At 40.7% G+C, this 19,283-nt stretch overlaps 1 protein-coding gene and 1 non-coding gene across 2 annotated transcripts; one reads left to right on the forward strand and one right to left on the reverse strand.

The window, feature by feature from the left end:
• Window positions 1–7,972: 7,972 nt before the first annotated feature.
• On the forward strand, window positions 7,973–11,219 carry ACOT4 (acyl-CoA thioesterase 4). The gene is made up of 3 exons (XM_040477634.1): window positions 7,973–8,689; window positions 9,646–9,848; window positions 10,369–11,219. Exons 1-3 carry the CDS (start codon window positions 8,236–8,238, stop codon window positions 10,972–10,974), a joined length of 1,263 nt encoding a protein of 420 aa, XP_040333568.1. The 5' UTR covers window positions 7,973–8,235; the 3' UTR covers window positions 10,975–11,219.
• LOC121032515 (small nucleolar RNA SNORD56) lies at window positions 10,020–10,090 on the reverse strand. The gene has a single exon (XR_005791337.1). It is a non-coding gene; the product is annotated as a small nucleolar RNA SNORD56 (small nucleolar RNA).
• Window positions 11,220–19,283: the final 8,064 nt, after the last annotated feature.

Here is a 19,283-nt window from a genome sequence, read left to right on the forward strand (position 1 = left end):
TGTAAGGACTATTTCTTCTAACTTAGTAGTTTGCCCCAAACTCCCTGCACCAATCATAATGAAAGGGGTAATTTATCATTTCTTTAGCTGCCTAACCTCTGAACCTCCTTTCTAAATTAGCAGAAATTCCGGGGCGCCTGGGTGGCGCAGTCGATTAAGTGTCCGACTTCAGCCAGGTCACGATCTCGCGGTCCGTGAGTTCGAGCCCCGCATCAGGCTCTGGGCTGATGGCTCAGAGCCTGGAGCCTGTTTCCGATTCTGTGTCTCCCTCTCTCTTTGCCTCTCGCCTGTTCATGCTCTGTCTCTCTCTGTTCCAAAAATAAATAAACGTTGAAAAAAAAATTTTTAAATAAATTAGCAGAAATTCCTATCAGTCTTAAGAGTCTTGCTGAGACCCAACTATCAGCACAAAAGTTAAAAAGAGGATTTAGGGTTAGAGTTGGTTGCTAGTGACAGAAAAATCCCCCAAGCCGTGGTGTAAACAACATAGATATTAATTTCTCTCACACAAATATTCCAGGTAAGCGGCACAATGCAAGGATTATTTTCTGCAATGTCAGGGGCCCAAGCTCTGCTGTCTTTACTAAGTGGCTTCAATATCATAGTGATCTGATAGGGGAGATACCATGATCACTAAGTAGCTCCATATCATGATATAAGCATCATGAGCATGCTATGAAAGCGCACACATGATTTGGATCTTTCCACAATGTCAGCTTTATTCAATCATAAAGAAAGTAAATCATAATTATAAAGCAGGTTCAGGAATTCCAAACTCAATGACATTTTACCATGTGATTAAACTTGGCTTCTTACAAGCACACAGAGCAGAACATAAGACAAGTAACACAACAGGATAACAGAAGGGTGTAGGAAGTTAAGGAACCAAACATGAAGTCAGTCTGTGGGCAGGCAGTGGAGACAAGGCCTTGGTCCGGTCCAGGTTGGCTCTCAGCACTTGCTGCCATTCAGGCAGTGAAGGATCTCAGTTCTGTTCCAAGATCAACTGGGCAGGGCCTTCGGTGGCAGCTGCCTTTTTTTAAGTGGTCAGACATGAAGGGGTCATGTCTGAAGAGTCTGACAGTTTGCTGCAAAAATCTTCCCCTTTTTAAAGGGATTTAATTGATCTTGGGTCTCTGCAGACCTCCTCTACTCCTGCTTGTTATCAGTTCTGGGTGGTCAGCTGATGCAGGTCCTAGCTGTATCTCATAGGTGCAGTACCTTTAACTGCTTGCATCATTGCTTGACACAGGCTCCTGCTTAACATGGGAGACTCCATTTTGCTCTCTAAGATAGGGAAAACTAGCCGCCTCAGCTCTAGTATTATATACAAATCCAACCAGCAGGAAGAAGAAAAGCGCAGAAGGGCACCCTCTCCCTTGGGAATAACTTCCAAAAGTTTCACATTCCACTTCTGCCTATATACAATTGGCCAGAACTTTGTTACACGTTCACTCTTAGCTGCAAAGGAGGTGAAAATATAGTGTTTATTCTTGGTGGCCATGTGTTAAAAAGATAGGCAATTCAGCAAGACAACAGAAGAGTCACATTTATATACCTATTTAATAAAGTTTCAAATACATAAAGCAAACATTTTAGAAATACAAGAGACTTATAGCTCTCCAATAATCATTTATGTGTTTCAACCATTAAGAAACTAATAGATCTAAGATAAACAATTAGTAAAGATATAGAAGATTTAAACTACATAATTAATTAGTTTAGTTAGAGAAAGAGAGAACTTTGTTTGCAACAGACAATATATTTTTCTCAAATACTCTTACAATATATATAAAAGTTGACAATGTACAGAACATAAAAAAGTTCAAGAAAATCCTGAGAATAAAAATGATGTAGACTATAATATATATATATATATATATATATATAAATATTTTTATTTATTTTTGAGACAGAGAGAGAGACAGGGCATGAGCAGGGGAGGGGCAGAGAGAGAGAGAGAGACACAGACTCCGAAGCAGGCTCCAGGCTCTGAGCTGTCAGCAGAGAGCCCGATGTGGGGCTTGAACTCATGGACTGTGAGATCATTACCTGAGCTGAAGTCAGACGCCTAACCGACTGAGCCACCCAGGAGCCCCAATATATTCTTTTTTTTTAATGTTTATTTATTTTGAGAGAAAGAGAGCATGTGTGAGTGGAAGAGGGGCAGAGAGAGAGATAGAGAGGGAGAGAGAGAATCCCAAGCAGGCTCCATACTGTCAGCACATAGCCTGATGTGAGGTTTGATCCCACAAACTGTGAGATCATGACCTGAGTTCAAATCAAGAGTTGGATGCTTAACTGACTGAGCCACCCATGCACCCCTATAATATATTCTTTAGGGGCGCCTGGGTGGCTCAGTCTGTTAATTGTCCGACTTCAGCTCAGGTCATGATCTTGCAGTCCATGAGTTCGAGCTCCGCATCCAGCTCTGTGCTGACAGCTTGGAGCCTGGAGCCTGTTTCAGATTCTGTGTCTCCCTCTTTTTGTCTCCTCCCCAACTCACACTCTGTCTCTCTCTTCTCAAAAATAAAATAAAAACGTTAAAAAAAATTTTTTTAAATAAACACCAAGCAAGGTGTTTAGTCAGAAATTAACAAGAAATTTGTTATCTACATGGAATATTAACAGCTCTCTGGGAGAGAAGAAAAGTGAAAGAAAACATTAAGGAAAACATAGAGGTTGCCTAAAGTCTTTATCTTCAAAAGTCATATCTTCAGGGGCGCCTGGGTGGCGCAGTCGGTTAAGCGTCCGACTTCAGCCAGGTCACGATCTCGCAGTCCGTGAGTTCGAGCCCCGCGTAAGGCTCTGGGGTGATGGCTCAGAGCCTGGAGCCTGTTTCTGATTCTGTGTCTCCCTCTCTCTCTGCCCCTCCCCCGTTCATGCTCTGTCTCTCTCTGTCCCAAAAATAAATGTTGAAAAAAAATTAAAAAAAAAAAAAAGTCATATCTTCAAAAGAACCTGGGTGGTTCAGTCAGTTAAGCCTCTGACTTTGGCTAGGTCATGATCTCAAAGTTCGTGGGTTCCAGCCCCACATCAGGGTTGCTGCTGTCAGCGCACAGCCTGATTTGGATCCTTTGTCCCCTTCTCTCTCTGCCCTTCCCCGGTTCATGTGTGCATGTATGCTCTCTCTCTCAAAAATAAATAAACATTAAAAAAAAAAAGTCATAGATCCAATGGAACTAGAAATAAAGACTTAAATGTAGTATTTAAAATTACAAAAGTAATCAACAGAATAGTCAAAAGTAATAATACATCTGTCAAACACTGAGAGGGGAAGAAAGTACGTTGAACACTCATGAGTCAATAGATAATTCTAAAATGTAAAAATTAAGAAATAGAGGTATAGGCATAGTATCTAGTATAATGGAGGTAACCATAAAAGCAAGTGAAAATAGAAACAGTTTAAAAGAGATTGCCGGAAGGACATGGAACTTTATGATAGAAGAGGCGTGGGAAAAAGATTGTTTGTTTCCATTTTAAGCTCTTTCCTACTCTTAGACTTTTACAATATACAAAATTACTTGGGGAAAATTTTTAACTTCTTTTTAATATTTACTTATTTTTGGGAAAGCGCAAGCAGGGGAGGGGCAGAGAGAGGGGGACAGAGGATCTGAAGGAGGCTCTGCACTGACAGGCTAACAGGGGGGCTCAGACTCACAAACTGGGAGATGATGAGCTGAGCCAAAGTTGGATGCTCAACCAACTGAGCCATCCAAGTGCCCCTAAATTTTCAATTAAAATGAAAGCTCCTTCTAAATACTCAGATTTAGAAAATAAATAAATAACTCAGATTAAAAAGGAGTTGTAGAAAGTTAGGGGTGCCAGGGTGCCTTGGGATTCTCTCTCTGCCCCTCATCCACTCACATACGTGTGCTATCTCTCTCTCTCAAAAATAAATAAACATTAAAAAAAAAAGGAGCGGGGCGCCTGGGTGGCCCAGTCGGTTAAGCGTCCGACTTCAGCTCAGGTCATGATCTCGCGGTTCATGAGTTCAAGCCCCGCGTCAGGCATCTGTGCTGATGGCTCAGAGCCTGGAGCCTGTTTCAGATTCTGTGTCTCCCTCTCTCTCTGACCCTCCCCCGTTCATACTCTCTCTCTGTCTCAAAAATAAATAAACCTTTAAAAAAATGTTTAAAAAAAAAAAAAGGAGCTGTAGAAAGTTAAAAACTAGTTAAAAATTATGATGAAACAATACTGAAAAAGTCCACATCAAACCCTCCTGTACATAGCCATATTGGTATTCAGAAGAAAAGCACAGGCCCAAATAGACTCATTGGAATATAATAAAAAAAAACAAAAGAACCAATCATTTATCTCAATAACTTAGATAAAAAATATAGCTATATAAACACAGGAAAGAAGGCACTGATAAAATAAATAAAAGCAGATAATAAATGGAAACAGAAAGCAACAAAAATATGAGAGTTGATGAGAGTTAAAAGTATTCCAAGATCTTCGTCATTTTCTGACAGAAAGGCAAAGAGTAACTCTTCACTCTGTTAAAGTTTTAACAGTAACCATTAAAATAGTAACTTTTTTTTTTTTTTAAAGTAGGCTTCTTGCCCGATGTGGAAACCAATGAAGTGGAGCCTGAGGCGAAGCCTGAGGTGGGGCTTGATCTCAGATCTCAGGACTCTGAGATCATGACCTGAACCAAAATCAAGAGTCCTAAGCTTAACCAACTGAGCCATCTATGCACCCTAGAGATAGGACCTCTAAAATGGTAATTAAAGTAAGTAGGGCCATATGAATGGGCCCAAATCCAATATGGCTAGTGTCCTTATAAAAAGAGGAAATTAGGACACAAACATGCATGAGAGAAGACCATGTGAAGACACAGAGATGGTCATCTAGAAGCCAAAAAGAGAGGTCTGTAAACAGATTTTTCCCTCCCAGCCCCCTGAAGGAAACAACCTTGCTGATACCTTCATCCTAAATTTCTATCCTCCAGAACTATAGGAAATGAATTTCTGTCATTCAAGCCACCACAAATCTGTGGGATTTGTTATGGTCACCCTAGCAGACTGCAAATTGATTTATAGATTCAATGCAATCTCCATCAAAATTCCAGCTGGCTTCTCTGCATAAATTGACAAGTTGATCCTAAAATTCCTACGGAAATTCAAGGAACCCAGAATCTTGAAAAAGGGTAAAGTTGTAAGATTCGTAATACCCAACTTCAAAACTTAGTACAAAGCAACAATAATGAAGACAATGTGGTACACACCGAAGGACAGACATAAAGATCAATGGAACAGAATTGAGAGTCCAGAAATAAACCCTCATATTTACAGTCAACTGATTTTTGACAAGGGTGAGAAGAAAATTCAATGGGGGAAAGAAAGATCTTTTCAACAAATGGTCTTGAGACAACTGGATATCCACATGCAAAATAATGAATTTGGATCCCTAACTCAAACCATACATAAATTGATTCTAAATGAATCAAAGACCTACATGTAAGAGCTAAAACTACAGAACTCTTAGAAGAAAACACAGGAGTAGGGGCACCTGACTAGCTTAGTCAGTGGAGCATGCAACTCTTGATCTTGGGGTCATGAGTTCAAGCCCCACAATGGGCATAGAGCTTACTTAAAAAATAATAACCAAAAAAATCTAAAAACTTTCATGCATCAAAGGATACCATTAAAAAAATAGGGGCACCTGGCTGGCTCAGTGGGTAGAACATGTGACTCTTAATCTGAAGGTCATGAGTTCAAGTCCCACATTGGGCATGGAGCCTACTTTAAAAATTTTTTTTATTTAAAAAAAATAAAAGAACAACTCACAGAATGGGAAAAATATTTGTCAATCACATATTTGATAAGGGACATGTATGTAGAATATATAAAACCCTTTCAACTCAATAATAAAAAGACAGCCCAACTTAAAAAAAAAAAAAAGGACAAGGATCTGAAGAGACATTTCTCCAAAGATATATAACGGTCAATAAGTACATGGCAAGATGCTTGACATCGTTAGCCATCAAGGAAATGCAAATGACAAGTACAAAGAAACTATTACCCATTAGGGTGTTTATAATGAAAAAGACAGATAATAATGAGTGTTGGCAAGGATGTGGAGAAACTGGAAGTCTCATGCACCGCTATGGGACTGTAAAATGGTGCAGATACTTTGGCAAACAGTCTGGCAGCTCCTCAAAAGGATAGAGTTATTATACGGCCTATCAATTCTATTCCTGTATATACAGAAAAATAAAAACATAGGTCTGCAAGTTGCAGAACATAGATTCAGTATGTTCACACTTCCATATGCTTACACACTGCAAACATTCAGAAAAAAATTAAGATGTATGCACCCATCTTTCGGGGAAAGGGGGAACTGAAAGAAGAGATTCTATCACTTCACATTTTAAACTTCTCAGTATTGCTTACATCTGTTTCAAAAAATATGTATTTTGGGGGACGCCTGGATGGTTCAGTTGGTTAAGCGTCCATCTCTTGATTTTGGCTCAGGTCATGATCTTGTGGTCATGACCTGGCGGTTCCTGAGTTTGAGTCCTGCATGGGGCTCTGTACTGGAGCCTACTTGGGATTCCTTCTCTCTCTCTCTCTCTCTCTCTCTCTCTCTCTCTGCTTCTCCCCTGCTCACTCTTTCTCGCAAAGATAAATAATTAAATTAAATTTTTTTCTAATGTATTCTTTTTCTCTAAAAAAGACCCATGATTTTTCTTGTACAGAGCAGTTTAAAAAGCAATATACAAACCTTTGGCAATGATCTGCAGACCAGGAGAAATGAATCACACATGGGCTCAGTCTCTGGCAATTATGAAATCAAACATTACATTTTGCTTCACACATTCTAAGACTTTCACATACAGTATCATGTTTCATCCTCTATGAGAGACTTTTACCATGTTACACACAAGAACTCTGAGACCTAGAAAAATAAAAAAACTTGCCTAAGGCTACAGAACTAGTTAATGAAGCCAGAGGTAGAACTCTGATTATACCTCACCACCATGCTGCTTCTCACCTTTGAGCTCCACATTTGGAATTGGTCAAAGCTCTGTCACTTATTAGAGAGTAAACTTCGTGGCTTCATATTCTCCAAGCCTCAAGTTCTTCCTTTGCAATATTTGAAACATAATCCCAGTGTTTTGTGAACATGCTGAATTTTGTATGTAAAGCATTTGGGCATTGATAAAGCATAGCTGTTATATGTATAAATAAAACGCTGGGCATCTTTGAACCTTATGCTGCTTCAAGGGTCACATTCAAAAAGTTGGCTTTTAGCATCTACTAAGTTTGAAACCCATGCATTCCCTACCATACAGCAATTCCACTCCCAGATATATACTTCACTGAAAAGCACATATATGTCCATCAAACAATAGGTTCTTGAATGTTCATAGCACTACAGTCCCAATCTGAGAACTACCAAATGCCCATTGATAGTAAAATTGACAAATCCTTTCCTATCACAAAATGGAATAGCATTAAGCAGTGATAATAGACCATCTGCAACCACGCCTAACGATATACATGAATCTCAAAAACATCATGTTGGGCCAAAGCGGAAAGTACTAAAGACTACGCATGGAAGGATTCATTTCCATAAAATAACCCATTTTGTTGGAGTAGGATAGAGTACCTGTGGGGGCAGGGGAGGTGCTTAGAGCAGGAATGAGGGTAGCTGCTGGAGTGCTGGTGATGTTTCTGGATTCGTGTGCTTGGTTACACGGGAACGTTCCGGTTGTGAAAATTCCCGACTCTTAGGGTCGGTCTGAGCGCTTTTTGTGTGTACGTTATAATGTACTGAACATTAAAAACCAAAAAAACCCACCCCACCCCCAAAAAAAAACAAAAAAAAACAAGCAGCCCTTTTCCCTGAAGGGGCTGGAATTTTTGGAATTCTGCCTAAGCTCATTAGGCTATGGTTTCACCACGAATCAATTACCCAACAATTTTCACTTCAAGTGACAATGGCCAGAGGGAGACAAGTGTTCTGAAGGCGGGTTCGACGTTACACCCAGATTTCAGGACGCCCTGCGCGCGCACCGCCCAGGCCCCGGAGAACGACCTGCTGCTTTTCCTTGAGACGAGTCCCGGGCGTGCGGTCCACGGGTCTGAAACGCCCTGACGCCTCCTGACGCGGCTCCACCACCTACCGTCGGGTGCCGGGGGACGCCTGATCCCTTCGGGCCTCCAGCGCGCTCTCCACGGCCTAGACGCGACTGCAGCCGAGCGCTACACGCGGATCTGGGCAGGGATGGCGACTGTGATCCTGGAGCCCGCGGGCCGCTGCGCGTGGGACGAGCCCGTGAGCATCACCGTGCGCGGCCTCTCCCCGGGACAGCCCGTCACGCTGCGCGCGTCCCTGCGCGACGAGAAGGGCGTGCTCTTCCGGGCCCACGCGCGGTATCAAGCGGACGCCGGCGGCCTCCTGGACCTGGCGCGCGCGCCCGCGCTGGGCGGCAGCTTCACGGGGCTCGAGCCCATGGGGCTGCTCTGGGCCCTGGAGCCCGAGAAGCCTTTTTGGCGGTTTGTGAAGCGGGACGTGCAGACGCCCTTCGCGGTGGAGCTGGAGGTGCTCGAGGGCCACGAGCCCGACGCCGGGCGGCTCCTGGGCCGGGCGGTGCTGGAGCGCGACTTCCTGCGGCCGGGGATGCGGCGGGTGCCGGTGCGCGCGGGCCGGGTGCGCGGCACGCTCTTCCTGCCGCCTGGTGAGTGCTAGGCACGCGGGACAGGGTGCCCTGGTGGCCGTGGTTTCCGGTACTGCTTTAGGGAGAATTTGGGTCGTCCCTAAGGACAGAGAAGCTCATGATTGCTAAGCCAGTGCACAAACCGGGGTGTGTATTTTGAGATGTTGGGCTTTGTGTTACGCGTTTTGCTGGCATTATCTCTTTTAATCTCCGTAATATCTCAATGAGGTGGGTATTGTTCCGAAGGTAAAAAAAAAAAAAAAAAAAAAAATGGGTAGGCATGTTGTCCACCTTGCAATTAAAAACTACTCTGTAGATCTCATCAGCCCGACTGGTCTTAGGGAAAATGATAACGATCAAGGAAGGATTGCCATGTCATCCTTCTCTAGTGTCCTGGGTGCATTAGGCGTTTTCCCCACTTCTTCATGCCCCTCGGTGCCACAGGTCACACTTAAGACTCCCCTGCCTTTCTCACCTGAAGTCATCTCTGGGTATTTATTTTTCTTTCCTCTCTCTAGATAGACATCTGAAATATCAGTACACACACACACACACACACACACACACGAAAGCCAAGGGTCGATGCAACCCAACATAAAGCTTTATTTCAAGATTCTTAATTTTATGTCCAATCCCCTAACAGGACACTGTGTATCAACACTGTCTGAAACATGAAATTCCTCCTTCCATGCTGCAGTCATTAATGACAGACTTTGTTACTCTCCTGACAACCAAAAATTCTTAGAATCTTGTAGATAATTTATAGAATCGTATGGAGGATAAACTCATCACTGAGAAGGTACTTTGTAGATTTTCCTCTTTCCAAGGTACTTGTGTTCCTTTGCAGTAGTAACTTGGGGAGCAGATTTTTGCCTTTGATTCATAGGAACCCACTAAGTAATTTAGAAAGATCTCTAAAAGGAAAACAAATTCATTAAATGCATAATGCCTTTCCTTTATATTATTCTATTCTCTAGGACCTGGACCTTTCCCAGGGATCATTGACATCTTTGGAATTGGAGGGGGCCTGTTGGAATACAGAGCCAGCCTTCTGGCTGGTCATGGCTTTGCCACGTTGGCGCTAGCTTATTATAATTTTGAAGATCTTCCCAAGGAATTGGATAGCATAGACCTGACCTACTTTGAAGAAGCCGTGTGCTACATGCTTCAACACTCCCAGGTTCTCCTAATGTCCTTTATTGTGCTCTACCCACTGACCCAGCCAGATGCCCATTTTCTCTTTCTTTCTTTCTTTCTTTCTTTCTTTCTTTCTTTCTTTCTTTCTTTCCCTTTTTTTTTTTGTCAACCTCTAATAGGACAGCTACTTCTTATTTTTCCTCTACCCTCAGCTTCACTAAGACTGAAAGTATGAACACTCACTAGGTGAGCTGCTATTGACGAAAAATGCTGCCATCTTTGTAGAACATTTTTCTATTAGATACATTCTTTTTTTCAACGTTTATTTATTTTTGGGACAGAGAGAGACAGAGCATGAACGGGCGAGGGGCAGAGAGAGAGGGAGACACAGAATCGGAAACAGGCTCCAGGCTCTGAGCCATCAGCCCAGAGCCCGACGCGGGGCTCGAACTCACGGACTGCAAGATCGTGACCTGGCTGAAGTCGGACGCTTAACCGACTGCGCCACCCAGGCGCCCCTCTATTAGATACATTCTTGATGCTTCTTTCTTCTTTTCTTCCAGGTAAAGGGCCCAGGCATTGGGCTTCTGGGCATTTCTTTAGGGGCTGATATTTGTCTCTCCATGGCCTCATTTTTAAAGAACATCTCAGCCACAGTTTCCATCAATGGATCTGGGTTAAGTGGAAACAAACCTATATACTACAAGCAGACTTGCATCCCTTCATTGGGCTATGATCTGAGGAGAATCAAGGTCACTTTCTCAGGCCTCCTGGACATTGTGGATACACGGAATGATACTGTAGGAGGCTATGAGAACCCCAGCATGATTCCAATTGAGAAGGCCCAAGGGCCCATCCTCTTCATCGTGGGTCAGGATGACCATAACTGGAGGAGTGAGGTATATGCCCAAATAGCCTCTGAACGGTTACAGGCCCATGGAAAGGAAAAACTTAAGATCATCTCTTATCCTGGGACTGGGCATTACATTGAGCCTCCTTACTTCCCCCTGTGCCCAGCTTCTGTGCATAAATTACTGAACAAACCTGTGCTCTGGGGTGGGGAGCCCAGGGCTCATTCTAAGGCCCAGGAAGATGCTTGGAAACAAATTCTAACCTTTTTCTGCAAACATCTTGGAGGTCCCCAGAATATAGCTTCTCCCAAATTGTAATGTGTTGGGTCTGTTGTCTACACGAGAAATTCAAGGTCAGATTCTGGTGTTTAATAATCATATGTGAATTGGTTGTCCCCTGGATAACATTAAATTCATGTCATGGGTATTAATGATGTGTTTTAGGTAACAATTTGAATAAATTATTTTTTCATTAATTTTACTAATGTAATACATGCATATTACAGAAGATTCAGTTAGATGTATACAACACACACACAAATAAAAAGCATTCCCTGTTAAAATTTATGTTTTCTTCCAGATGGTTTTTACTTACCACTTTGAGCTGTGGATGAAATTTAAAGTTGAATAAATACTAGGTTACTTTTTTTTTATCTCTGGGAGAATTGCCATCCAATGTTTGCTACTGGTTCAAATCCTGGTAGCAGGGTAGAATTTTCATTGGCCAAAGCTGTATAGAGAGGTGTTGATATGAGGATAGCCAGACTGACCTTTTCCTCACAGATATCAGAGATGAATTCTTTGGGGAGGAGTTGAGGTAAGAAGGGGAGCATCTGTCCCAAGAATAGTTAAGTCTAAGCTCTGTTCCAAGGATGAATGACTGTGACTTATTTTCCTGCTTCCTGGCTTTAAGAATACAGTTTGGAGGGGTGCCTGGGTGGCTCAGTCGGTTAAGCATCCGACTTCGGCTCAGGTCATCTCACAGTTCACAGATTCAAGCTCCGCATCAGGCTCTGTGCTGACAGCTCAGAGCCTGGAATCAGCTTCCGATTCTGTGTCCCTCTCTCTCTCTCTCTGCCCCTCCCCCCCTCAAAAATAAATAAACATTAAAAAAAGAATAGTTTGGAAAATCATAGTGTGACATTCTTAGAGGCATCATTCCTCATTTTCCTGACATCAGGGCTACAAAGCATTGCATAAATGTATTTGAAGAAATAAGGGTTGAGAATTTTCCAAAACTGATAAGGACATCAAGCCACAATTCAAGAAGCACTATGTCTTAGCGTGGACTGTTGTAACAAAATACCATAGGCTGGATGGCTGAAACAACAAGATACTTATCTCATTCTGGAGGCTGGGAAGTCCAAGATCAATGTTCCAGCAGATTTAGTTCCTGATAAGGGCTTTTATCTGGCTTACAGATGGCTGACTTCTCCTTGTGTTTTCTTGTGGCAGAGAAAGTGAGGTCTGGTTTCTCTTCCTCTTTTTAGAAGGGCACTAATTCCATCATGGGGGGGGGTCTCACTCTCATGCCCTTATTTATTTATTATTTATTTATTTATATTAAATATAATTTATTGTCAAGTTGGTTTCCATACAACACCCAGTGGTCACCCCAACAAGTGCCTCCTCAGTGCCCATCACCCACTTTCCCCTCTCCCCCACCCCTCATCAACCCTCAGTTTGTTCTCAGTATTTAAGAGTCTCTTATGGGGGCGCCTGGGTGGCTCAGTCGGTTGAGCGTCCAACTTTGGCTCAGGTCATGATCTCACAGTTCGTGGACCTTCTCCCTGGCTACTTGGGCTTGCATCCAAGAGAGCAAGGCAAAATTGCATGCCATTCTTTTGATGTAGTCTTGGAAGCTACATGGCATCACTCTTGCCCTACTCTCTTGGTCAAGGCAGTCACAAAGACCCACCCAAGTTCAAGGAGAACATAGAGTTCACCTCTGAAAAAGAGGAGTGGCAAGATTCTAGAAGAATGTGGGATGGGAAACATTGTAACCATTTTTTGAAAATCTGCCCCATGAGTTACCTTTATTTTCCATAAGAAAACTTGAATTAGTAACTACAAAGCCTCCTCAATCTGCTTCCTAGATGAAAAATATTAGGAGTCCAAAGTTCTTTTTTTTCTTAATTTTTATTTATTTTTGAGAGAGAGTCAGATAGAGCATGAGCAGGGGAGGGGCAGAGTGAGAGGGAGACACAGAATCCAAAGCAGGCTCCAGGCTCTGAGCTGTCAGCACAGAACCCGATGTAGGGCTTGAACCCATAGACCATGAGATCATGACCTGAGCCAAAGTCAGACATTTAACTCACTGAGCCACCCAGGTGCCGCCCTCCCCTTTTTGGGCATTTTTTTCTGTTTTAGTTCAAATTTGTACTTCTACCAGAACAATTCTCTTAAGAACTATGTGGGTTTCCTAAAAACCTTAGTGAGATTCACCTTATTAGATAAAACATACCACTAGAAGTCTATTTGAGATAAGAACTTCCCTACCTGGGGCTTCCTGTGAGGATGCTGCAGGATAATACTCTTAAGATTTGTAGAAGCTCTGTTATTTGATAGGATCTGCTAGGGACACCTTAAAATCTTCAGAGGGCCTTTTGTCAGTCTGAAATGTTCCATGAAGTGCTACCTTGAATCTCTCTGAGGTCTTTACAACGATCTTCCACAGACCCATTCCAGGTTTGACTTTGATCTGAGGTCCTGTCTTACTTAAAGACTAATTAACACATGGGAAGGCTGGGAAGGAGAAACAGTATTATTGTCAAACTTGGCAAGTCCTGCTTCCTTCATATTTAACAGAGCATTCTTTAATTTGTCCTCTTGCATTTTATCACAGGCAGCAAGAAGAAGCCGGGTGGCACTGTGGGTATTCTGCTGGGAAATCACCTTAGCCAGATTATTGAATTCATTTAGGTATATTTTCCATTTTTCACCTTACTGTGTCATTCTTGCCTTCAGCTTCCAGTAAGTTTTTATTGCTTTCCTTTAGCCCTCAATAATAGTCTCCATGCGGCCCTTTAGGCTTCTTGAAGTCCTTCCAGCTCCCACCTGCCACCTAGTCCTAAAAGCAGTTGTGATTCCTGTATATATAGGTATGTCCACAGGCTGCTTGAGTTTTCTCACAGCATAATACCGGAGGTTCAAGAATGAATTTCCCAAGAGAGGATGGCAGAAATACATGGCATTATTTAAGATCTAGTTTTGGAAGTCACATAGTATCATTTCAACTGTACTCTATTGTTTGAGGGGAACACAAAGACCTCAAGTGCAAGGAGAAGTGGCTATAGACCCTCATCTCCTGATAAGGAAAACAGCAAGTTTCCTAGAAGAGCATCTGAGATGGGAGTTCGTGTTGCAGTGATCTTTGGAAAATGCAGTCTTCCCACAGAATTGTTTGTTATGTAGGAAAACTGAAAAGAAAGATAAAGATTAGAAACTTAACCAGCAGGGCGCCTGGGTGGTTCAGTGGGTTAAGAGTCTGTATTTTGGTATGGGCTCAGGTCATGATCTCATGGTTTGTGAGACTGAGCCCCACATTGGGCTCTGTGCAGATAGTGTAGAGCCTGCTTGTGATTCTGTCTCCCTTTCTCTGTCTGCCCCTCCCCCACTTGTGTGTGCAAGGGCACTCTCTCTCTCTCTGTCTCTCAAAATAAATAAATAAACATTAAAAAACAAAAAACCTTACCAGCGAGGTGTGTGTGTGGGGGGGGGGGGGATAGGCTAAATGTGTTGATAGGAATTAAGGAGGGCACTTGATGGGATGAGCGCTGGGTGTTATATGTAAGTGCTGAATCACAAAATTCTACTCCTGAAACCAATACTACACTATATGCTAACTAATTTGAATCTAAATCTAAAAATATGTGTATAAAAAAAGGAAAATATGGGAGAAAACACCTTACCAGTAGCCACAGAAAAAAAGATAACCTTCAAAGGAAAAACAATAGATCTAACACCTGACTTAAAAACAGCAATAATGGAAAGGGAAACCACTGGAATAATATCCTCAATGTGATGACAGAAAATACCTGACAACCTAGAAGCCTATAACTAGCAAAATAGATACTGCAGTATGGAAGCATGTATTGTTCATAAAGTTTATTGAAAACAATTTAATGAAATCAAAATAAAATCATTTTTAGAAAAATATGAATTTAGATAACATAGCCTACCTGCAATAATGGAAAAACTAAAGAGTATTCTTCAAGCACAAGGAAAATGATTCTAGGGGAAAGCAAGTAGGTGAAGGAAGAAATGGAATATAATGAAAAGTGTAAATATATAGATAAATCTAAAGAAAGATTTACAAATAATATACTATGGGTTTCAAATACACAAAGAATTAAATAGCATATGTAGGAAGGAAATAAGTAGAGGTTATTGCATTTTTCACAAGGTGATACAAATATTAATTTTTATTCAATGTTAATAAATCAGGAAAGTTATTACCATAAGCTAATATAGGAGGCAAATGGAATAATTTTTAAAAATCTAAAAGAAGATAAAAACTATAGAATAAGCAGGAAAGAAAATAAATAATAATTTAAGCTCAAATAGATCAGTAATTACATTAAATGTAATTGGACTATACATTTCAGTAAAGGGCAAGATATCAGGTTGATTTTCCTAGTGTGTTCAATCTTGTGCTCTAAAAAATGCTATAAGATCATATATAGTATTGACTTCCTTCCAGAAAATAAGAGATGGACACCTTAACCTCAAGTGACAGTAGGCACATGTATAGGGTATAAAGTAAACATATAAGGTAACAGAATTATGATAGTTAAAAGTTGTTCTAAGAATTTTTTCAACAAGGAAGAATGAAATGAAATCTCCATGAAAATTAAAGTCAGTTTAACCAATCTGTTTATTTTTATTTTTTTAATGTTTGTTTGTTTGTTTATTTTTAATATATGAAATTTATTGTCAAATTAGTTTCCATACAACACCCAGTGCTCATCCCAAATGATGCCCTGTTCAATGCCCATCACCTATCCTTCCCTCCCTCCCACCCCCCCATCAACCCTCAGTTTGTTCTCAGCTTTTAAAAGTCTCTTATGCTTTGGCTCTCTCCCACTCTAACCTCATTTTTTTTCCTTCCCCTCCCCCATGGGTTTCTGTTAAGTTTCTCAGGATCCACATAAGAGTGAAAACATATTAACCAATCTGTTTAAACTCCATATCTCCTATGTATATTCAAATGGATTTATATTAGGTCTTACTAATATGGCATTTACTTTGTCAAGGTGAAATAAACCTGTGTTTATTCAACTTTTGTTCAAAGGAACTCCAAAAGTAACAGAAAAGCTTTTTTTCTCTCCTGTTGTTGCCTTCAGTCATCCCACTTCACTCCACAAATATTTATTGAAAGCCTACAGTGTGGCAGGGAATGTTCTAAGCTCCTGGCAAAGATGAACAAAGATAACGAAGTCTTTGCTGTCAAAAGCATTTACTCTAGTTTGGAGGTAAGAAAATAAAATGATGAATGGTGTGAAGAATAAAAAATATAAGATGAGAGCCTGAGGGAGGTGATACCATTTAAGATATCGATTTAGGGGCGCCTGGGTGGCGCAGTCGGTTAAACGTCTGACTTCAGCCAGGTCACGATCTCGCGGTCTGTGAGTTCGAGCCCTACGTCAGGCTCTGGGCTGATGGCTCAGGGCCTGGAGCCTGTTTCCGATTCTGTGTCTCCCTCTCTCTCTGCCCCTCCCCCGTTCATGCTCTGTCTCTCTCTGTCCCAAAAATAAATAAACGTTGAAAAAAAAATTAAAAAAAAAGGTATTTAAGACTGGTGAGAGAAGGCATATTCGAATAGGTAGTCTTTGAGCAGAGACTTGATTGAAGATGAAAGAGTGAGTGGAACTTCAGGCTGAGGGAATTTAAATAGTCAATGATATGAATAGTCATTTCCCCAAAGAAAATATACAAACTGCCAATAAGCACATGAAACGATGCTCAGTACCATTAGGCATCAGGAAAATACAAATTAAAGTCACAATGAGATTCCACTTCTTACCCACTAGAATTGCTATAATAAAATAGACAGAGCGACGCCAGGCTGGCTAAGTAGGTAGAACATGTGACTCTTGATGGTGGGGTCGGGAGTTCTAGCCCCATGTTGGAGTGGAACCTACTTTTTAAAAAAAGATAAAAACAAGTGTTAGTGAGGATGTGGAGAAGAGGAACCCTCATACACTGCTGTTGGGATTGTACATGGTGCAGCTACTTGGAAAGTCTGGCTTTTCCAAAGGGTTAAATACAGAATTGCAATGACCAGCAATTCCAGACCTAGATTATATCCAAGAAAAACAAAAATATACATATGCATAAAAACTTGCACATGAGTACTCACAGCAAAAATATTCACAATAGCCAAGAAATATTGGCAATCTTCACAACAGCCAAGAAGCAGATACAACCCAAGTGTAAATCATTCAACAGAAAATTAAAATTTAGTACAGCATATCCACAAAACAGAATATTGTCTTGCAATAAAGTAAGTACTGATACATACTACAATATAAACCTTGAAAACATTATGTGAAGTGAATGAAGCCGGTCACAAAAGACCACTATTGTATGAGTCCATTTGTAAAAAATATCCAGAATAACCAAATCAATAGAGACAGATAGTAGGTAAGTGGTTGCTTAGGGCTGGGAGTGGAGACACCTGGGCGGAAATGGAGAGTGATGCTAAGGGGTACAGGGTTTCTTTTTGGGGTGATGAAATTGTTCTTGAATTAGTAGTGGTGCTGGTTGCACAACCTTGTGAATATACTAAAACCACTGAATTGTACACTTTAAATAAGTATACATTTAAATAAGTATACATTGTATGGTATGATCTACAAATCATACTACACAGAGATGTTATTCTTTTAAGTAGAATATACTCATAAGATTTGCATTTAGAGGTGCCTTGGTGGCTCAGTCCATTAAGCGTCCAACTCTTGATATCGGTTCATATCATAACCTCAAATTTCTAAACATCACGCCCCACGTCTGGCTCTGTGCTGACAGGTTGGAGCCTGCGTGGTGATTCTCTCTCTTCCTCTTTCTCTGCCCCTCCTCAGTTCCTGAGCATGTATTCTCTCACTCTCAAAATAAACAAGTAAACATTAAAAAAAAAGATTTGCATTCAGCTAAATAAAAACTTAACTTTGATCAAGAAAAAAAAATAAATGTATTATGTAAGATTCAAAAATTGGTCAAAGTAAAAAATATTGTTCAAAGATATAAACATGATAAAATTATAAAGAAAGCTAAAAGGTTAATAGACACAAAATTGAAGATGGTGATTACCTTTGATTGGGATCAGGGTGCAGCACACAGGGGCTTCAGAAGTAAAGACAATGTTTTATGACTACTACTAGATAATGGTCATTATTTTTCCTTAAAGTCTCACATATTTTTCAATTATTCTTCTGATGTACTCAACATTTAACTTTTAAAAAAATCAATACAGATTTAAAAAGAAAGAAAACTCCAGAAGAATTGCCTGCCTTAGGTTAGGACCCTCTGTGTTCCTTGCACACCTTCGTTGCCCACCAGCATTTAGAACCACATTAGGCATCCCGAACTGATTCACATAAAGGGAGCAGTGTAGGTCTATTCCAAGGGATGGGTGCAAATGTACTTCTGTAGTGTTTATCTGATATGCGATAACCTATCTACTTTATATTTCTACTACATTTTTCCATTTTGCTCTTTTATGACAGAAGTTAATGATATAGACTTCAAGAAGAGTCACTTGTCTCTACTTTTTCTGAGCTCCTTACCCAGCTTCTCAAATCTATTACTGAGATCTTCTTAGCTAGACTGATTTCCCCTGACCATTCTTACCCAACATAAGACAGCTTAAGATGACTCCCTGGGTGTATTTCATGTCTTAAATCGGTCTGAACCCAATATACTTACATACCACAGCAACAATATACAAATACTAAACCAGTTTCATTTCAAAAAAGAGCAACAGATAATGGTCTTCAGTAAGTAATACTTCCTTTCTGATGCTGGTTCTTTTGGAAAACCTTACTAATCAGATGAATATGGACCAGTAATTTAAATTCTGTACACATATTCATTATAATCTCATAAATTAGTGATGTGCTACAGATTGGTAGGCTTTGGGTCTTTTTGTGGTTTTCCTGAGATTCTTCTGCATAAAATCATTCACTAGCATTGCAATTCCTCTACATCTTTTTTTTCTAAATTTTTATTTTATTTTTTAAAAAATAAACACTCAACACCCAACATGGGGCTCAAACTCACAACCCTGATATCAAGAATTATATGCTGTACTGACTGAGCCAGCAGGAAATCCTACCTCTTCCATTTTATCTTAAGATTTTATTTTATTTCATTTTAATATTTATTTATTTTTGAGGGCAGGGGCAGAGAGAGAGGGAGACAGAGGATCTGAAGCAGGCTCATCGCTGACAGCAGAGAGCCAGATGAGGGGCTCAAACTCAAGAATGGCGAGACCCTGACCTAAGCCAAAGTCAGACGCTTAACTGACTGAGCCACCCAGGCACGTCTCTTAAGATTTTATTTTATTTTATTTTATTTTATTTTATTTTATTTTATTTTATTTTATTTTATTTTATTTTATTTTATTT

The sequence above is a fragment of the Herpailurus yagouaroundi genome, unplaced genomic scaffold (genome assembly GCF_014898765.1).
Source record: "Herpailurus yagouaroundi ecotype Mexico unplaced genomic scaffold, PumYag 141, whole genome shotgun sequence".
NCBI classification, from domain to species: domain Eukaryota; kingdom Metazoa; phylum Chordata; class Mammalia; order Carnivora; family Felidae; genus Herpailurus; species Herpailurus yagouaroundi.

Bases quoted from the DNA above. Each gene is read 5' to 3' on its own strand.
- ACOT4 (XM_040477634.1), top strand. From the start codon at position 8,236: ATGGCGACTGTGATCCTGGAGCCCGCGGGCCGCTGCGCGTGGGACGAG. The intron at 8,690-9,645 runs GTGAGTGCTAGG...TCTATTCTCTAG, and splicing joins CACGCTCTTCCTGCCGCCTG to GACCTGGACCTTTCCCAGGG. The intron at 9,849-10,368 runs GTTCTCCTAATG...CTTTTCTTCCAG, and splicing joins ACATGCTTCAACACTCCCAG to GTAAAGGGCCCAGGCATTGG.